This window comes from Cervus elaphus, chromosome 6 (genome assembly GCF_910594005.1).
Source record: "Cervus elaphus chromosome 6, mCerEla1.1, whole genome shotgun sequence".
In the NCBI taxonomy this organism is placed as follows: Eukaryota; Metazoa; Chordata; class Mammalia; order Artiodactyla; family Cervidae; genus Cervus; species Cervus elaphus.
The window spans coordinates 32,514,681-32,520,680 of record NC_057820.1 but is presented as its reverse complement, the minus strand read 5'-3'; the positions used below and the strand labels follow the sequence as shown (position 1 = coordinate 32,520,680).

General features: G+C 36.4%; 1 protein-coding gene across 4 annotated transcripts in view; it reads right to left on the bottom strand.

Moving 5' to 3' along the window:
• Window positions 1–590: 590 nt before the first annotated feature.
• TMPRSS11A (transmembrane serine protease 11A) overlaps window positions 591–6,000 on the bottom strand; it is a 54,471-nt gene continuing 49,061 nt past the window's right edge. For all 4 annotated transcript variants that reach the window (XM_043906625.1, XM_043906627.1, XM_043906626.1 and 1 more), the window contains 2 exons: window positions 4,682–4,824; window positions 591–2,835 (listed from right to left, as the gene is read on the bottom strand). In XM_043906625.1, the coding sequence (XP_043762560.1) occupies window positions 2,674–2,835; window positions 4,682–4,824 (305 nt within the window). In that variant the 3' untranslated portion in view covers window positions 591–2,673. The remainder of the gene's footprint in view (window positions 2,836–4,681; window positions 4,825–6,000) is intronic.

Here is a 6,000-nt window from a genome sequence, read left to right as displayed (position 1 = left end):
TGGCAGTTTGATCTCTGGTCCCTCTGCCTTTTCCAATCCAGCCTGAACATCTGGAAGTTCATAGTTCATGGACTGTTGAAGCCTGGCTTGGAGAATTTTGAGCATTACTTTGCTAGCATGTGAGATGAGTGCAATTGTGCAGTAGTTTGACCATTCTTTGGGATTGCCTTTCTTTGGAATTGGGATGAAAACTGACCTTTTCCAGTCCTGTGGCCACTGCTGAGTTTTCCAGATTTTTTGCTGGCATATTGAGTGCAGCACTTTCACAGCATCATCTTTCAGGATCTTAAATAGCTCAACTGGAATTCCACCACCTCCACTAGCTTTGTTCGTAGTGTTGCTTCCTAAGGCCCACTTGACTTCACATTCGAGAATGTCTGGCTCTAGGTTGGTGATCACACCTTGTGATTATCTCGTTCATGAATATCGTTTTTGTATAGTTCTTCTGTGTATTCTTGCTACCTCTTCTTAATATCTTCTGATTCTGTTAGGTCCCAAACTAGTTTGAGTAACCGAAGCTAGTTAATTAAAAGAAATGTAATTTTAAACAAAAGTTGAAAGAAAGATTTATTCAATTGGCCTAACACAGATTCAATGATATTATTTGTAGAATGCTCTGATCACCAACTTTATTATTAGATTTTAAATGATACACCAATATTTGCTTATATGTGATCCAGGATTAAATGTTTCACAAGACTATTTAGAAACACAAAGTTATAACTCTAAGATCGTTCCTTGAATCTTAACACCAGAAATCAGAATTGTATCTTACCACCATAATATTGAACAATTTATATGCCTATGTATATCTTTATGTATGAAGAAGCAACTTTATCCTTAAGTGAGTTCTGAGAATTGGCAGCCAGCTGCCTTAGTGAATCACATCATTTAAAATTCTTGAGTTTCTTAATTTAACACAGATTCAGTAGACTCACTGAAATTTTTATACAGCTGATGATTAAATAATATAGATGATCATAAAGATACTTTGTAAGAAAAGGGTATGTGAAATTGGTGGGTCCTAGGCCTTGGGCCCTAGGCCCATTGGGGACACAAATTACCTACAGCTTCACTAAGTCATTTACTTCTCCTGGCTGCAGTTCTCTGAACTCTTAAGTGTACTGGCCTACAGGACTTGGAGTGTTTCCTGCGCTTCAAATACCATGAGTCTATCTTATGGATTAATTTCTATGGTGAATAAATTTTAAATCTCCTTTAGATTATTTTAGCATTATTTTTGTGCCTTATCAATAGCACATGAGGGGAATTATAAAATAGCTCAATTTTCTGATGGCTTGGTTTATAGTTGGGTTATATGAGTAAATGATGCATAACCCTGATGTCTAACCAGTATTGTCACACAGAGTAACAGTTTCTACAAAATCATCATCTAATTGTATTAATATTATGGAATACATGAGCGTGACTCTCTTAATATCTTCATGAGACACTTGGTGGGTTCATTGGCTATTTCAAATCACTTTGGTCATGTCTTCTGTATGGTAGGTCATCAAAATCTACATTTATTAAACTAGCAAAAAATACCTAGTATTTCATGGTTGCAATAGGCTATTGCCACAAGCCTTAGGAGACAATTGGCTACAGTAATACAAAGGAATAAACTTTTATACCGGAGTGAGTAGCCTATCCCTTCGCCAGAGGATATTCCCGACCCAGGAATTGAACCAGGGTCTCCTGCATTGCAGGCAGATTCTTTACCTGTTGAGCTACGAGGGAATCCCATGTGGAAAGATAATGCTCATTAATTCTTCAACATATTAACAGATTCTCAATTTTTTCTAGGCATTTAATCTTAACAATAATTTACAAAGCTTCCCCCTGGTGGTCAAAGCATGTAAATGCACCTATAAAATGTTCAATTTTTTTGTGCCATTGTTTTGGGACAGCTCCTGAAGTTACTATCACATTCCCCCAAATATTTGAAACAAAAATACATTTTTGACTAGCTAGTTACTGTCTATATTTATCAATCATGCTTTTCTGGGAATATCTGAAGATAGGGATATTCTGTGTGTGCACATGTGTGTGGGGTATGTGTGTGTGTTTATGTTATCTTTATCACTGAAAAAGCAGGGAGATTTCACAGCAGACAAAGGTTAGAAGATCTCTGGCTTGATTTATCACCAGACTTTGTTTCTTAGATATAACTTTTTAAAAAATTAAAATCCTTCCAATGGATTTATAAATAGAAAATATGTAAAATCTCTTTGGAAAACATGAAGAACAAGAAAAAAAGGGGAAAATAAGTATTTGTGAGCTCTGGAGAAATGATAGAAAATTATACACAGGTTTCCTAAACTCTGAGAATTTAAAAAGTTTCTTGTTTAAGAAGACATCCCTAACAAAGACACCCTAAAAATGTTATGGATTATCCTCAAAAATTTGCATTGCTTCTCTTCTATATTCTAGCTCACTGACTTAAAAAGCTCCCTATCTCTGTTGTATTTTTTAAACCAGGCTAAACTGGCTCACTACCTTATAAATTTAAATCCTTTACAAATTGGCCATGGGGTTTTTGGTTGATTAAAGTGATTTGGAAATAAATCATGTCATTTAATCTCACTTCATTGTACTACAACCACAGAATATATGGATTCTCATGCATGTATGACCTGCATACAGCTCTCAGTGTTTAAGTTTTACAGCGAATTAGAGGCCTGTTTTTGAAGTAATCCAGTTTCGGTAATAAGTCACTTTTGTGTAGACTCCAGGTTTGTTTCTTTGACCACAGTTATCTCCCCAGCTCACAATTCCAATGAGATACCAGGTATCTTTAAGGTCCTTTCCAACTAAAGGTCCCCCAGAATCACCCTGAAAAGAAAAAAAGAGAAAGAAAATGAATTAAATATGAAACTTATTACTTTAGATATTTTGATGAACCACATATTTTATTATTAGAAAGTATATTTATAGACTACCAATTATAGGATAATTCATTGAAACATGGGTTTCAGCAGTTATAAAAGCCTTAAAGTTCAATTTCCACATTAAAATTTTTTTTTCAGTTTTATAGATGTATAATTCATGAATAAAATCATATATATTCAAAGTGTACATTGTGATAATTTGACATATATACTTTGTGAAATGATTACCCTGATCAGGTTAATTAACACATCCATCACCGCACATAGTTACTTGGTGTGTATGTGTGCAAGTGTGCATGAGCGTGTGTGTGTGGTGAGAATGCTTAAGGTCTACTCTTAGCAAATTTCAAGTATACAACACAGAAAGTCAAGCTGTGGGGTTGTTTTTTCCCCTGACTCCAAGTAGGGTGCCTGGGCTTCTGTTTAAACAGATAGACCAAAGTCCTCCCCATGAACCCTAGTAGCCGTCCGTGGATTCCTGCTTCCATTGTGCCTGAGTCCCTTCCTTGATATTTCCCCAACGTTTTTATGACTAGAACTGCCTAGAGCTGCCTTATTATGCACTGCATAGTCACAAGGCAGGAATCTCACCTGTGCTCCCCAATGCAGTGAAAGCTCTTTATGACCACCAGTCTATCCAGAGACTTACCACTAAAATCACCATTCGCCTCGATTCCCATGTCCTCTGTGTTCCAGTCACCGCCTTCCACTTGTCTGTCATAGCATGCACCTCTCTGGAATCCCTGAATGCTAGCTGCCTCCCTCCACACTCTTAGTGACTGGGGCTAGATGTGAACCAGATTCTGCTCTGGCCCAGCCCATGATTTTCTGACAGAGGTGGCCTATGCGCTGTAATCTGTGGGACTCCGGGCAGGGTTTTCTGCCTCCTGATGACAATACAATTCCCATCATTTCACCATGTGGAATCACCTCCTTGGAGTTTTCAAGAACCCCCACGTGTTCTTGTAAACACTTATAAAGCAAGTGCCTACAGGATGAAACACATGTTACAAATGCATTTGTCTGAAAATGTACATGCAGGACAGATGCTGGACAGGAGGAGGGCCCTGGAAAGGGGACTAGATACAACTTGACCTCACACACCTTCTCACCGTTAACTGCTTCTCACTTCTCATCTTCCTTAGGCTGAGACCCAACAGATTACTTGCAGTTGCCTCAAATATGAATTGTAATTTCACACCTTCATAACATGGCTATGCTTTATCTCTTCTCTATAATATTCTCTGCTTATTCTATAACTGGCTGAATATTCTTTATCCTTCAGACCTCATTGAAGTATTATCTCTCTAATATTTGTTCCAAAGATGTTCCCTTCAAGCTAAAAATGTTTATTCTCCACACCTGAAACTAATACTATATTGTAAATCAACTATACTTTAAATAAAAAATTGTTCTCCATTATATAACTTATTACATCATTGTTTATTGTTCATGATTATTTCCTTTCTAGATGTTAGCTCTTTAAGGAAAGAGACTCTGCTTTATGAAACTCTGGATTTCTGGTATTAGAATTAAATTTTATTGGTTAGTTTGATAACATCAAGGAAGCTTTTTGGTTATTTTGTTTTGCTTTAATTTGTTTGTTTTGCTTAATAAAACATTAAAATGTTTGTGTTTGAAATTAGCATTTATAAATTTTTGCATGGACATAATCTCTGGATTTTACTATATTAGTAAAATATGCTCTTTATATTAAAGAGCATAGAATATTTTTGAGCCAGATAAATATTTTTGAGTTAATGACATCAAAATAATCTCTCTCCACCTACCCTGCAGGCATCATATATTCCTTCCAGATATCCAGCACACATCATTCCAAATTTTATATCACTGCCATACACATGTGGCTGCTTGCACACATCATCACTTATGATTTTCAGTCTGGCTTCTCGAAGATCATTTTGGGATTCCCCTTAAGAAAAAGCAAAGTAATTTCAGTGTTTACAACCAGTATTCTTAGCTAGAATGAAGTGCAGACCTTTTTATTTCAAGCTAAAGTTGTCAATCCTAAAAGAAATCAGTCCTGAATATTCATGGGAAGGACTAATGCTGAAGCTCCAATACTTTGGCCATCTGATGCAAAGAGCCGACTAATTAGAAAGGACTGGGAAAGATAGAAGCCCGGAGGAGAAGGGGATGACAGAGGATGAGATGGTTGAATGGCATCACTGTCTCAATGGTCGAGAGTTTGAGCAAGCTCTGGGAAACGGTGAAAAACAGGGAAGCCTGGCATGTTGCAGTCCATGGGTTTGCAAAGAGTTGGACATGACTGAGTGACTGAACATCAACAAAAATTGTTAAACAAGATGCAGTTAATATAAGCAGTTCTTAAGGAAAAAAGTTCTACTTATTCTCTGGAAAATGTAAATGAAATTTTTTTTTCTCATTTTAAATACCTATACTAGCAAGGAAAACATTTTGTTTCTTTTTTCTGGAAAGCCTTTGTACCTTTACTTAAAAACAGTCAGTTTGTATATTTAGTAAGGTATTCATTTTTTAAAATAAGTTTTTATTTGTAGATTCCAGATTGTTCCCAGAAACTTTGTAGGCCTAGATAGTTTGGGCTTGATAAAATAGCTATATATCTTTATTTTATCCTTTACATTTTATGGGGAACTCTCACACACATAATGACATGCACGTAAAGGCAATGATTTCATTATGTATTATAATTTTGAAACCCCAGGTCATAAACTAGAGCCTGAGTTACAGAAACCAATACTAATGCAGAAGACAACCATTTATGATAGAAACCAATGATCTTACAAGTATTCAGGGATTCTTTGTGTCAGCCACACGCTGATTGGGAAACTGACCCTGCAGTAGACAAAATCCTACTGTGATCCCCAAGATTCCTATGTGATCTCTTTTCCCCTAGGTCTAAGTGGGATCTGTGAATATTATGGAAGTCATTTTCATGATTAGGTTATATTCTATGGCACAGGTGAGGGAATATTGAAGATTAATTAAGATGTAGTCAGCTTGACATTGAGTTCATCAAAAGGGAAATTATCCAAGGTGGGCCTGACCTAATCGGATAAGCCCTTTTAAAAGGGATTTAGGCCTTCTGCTGAAGCTCCAATACTTT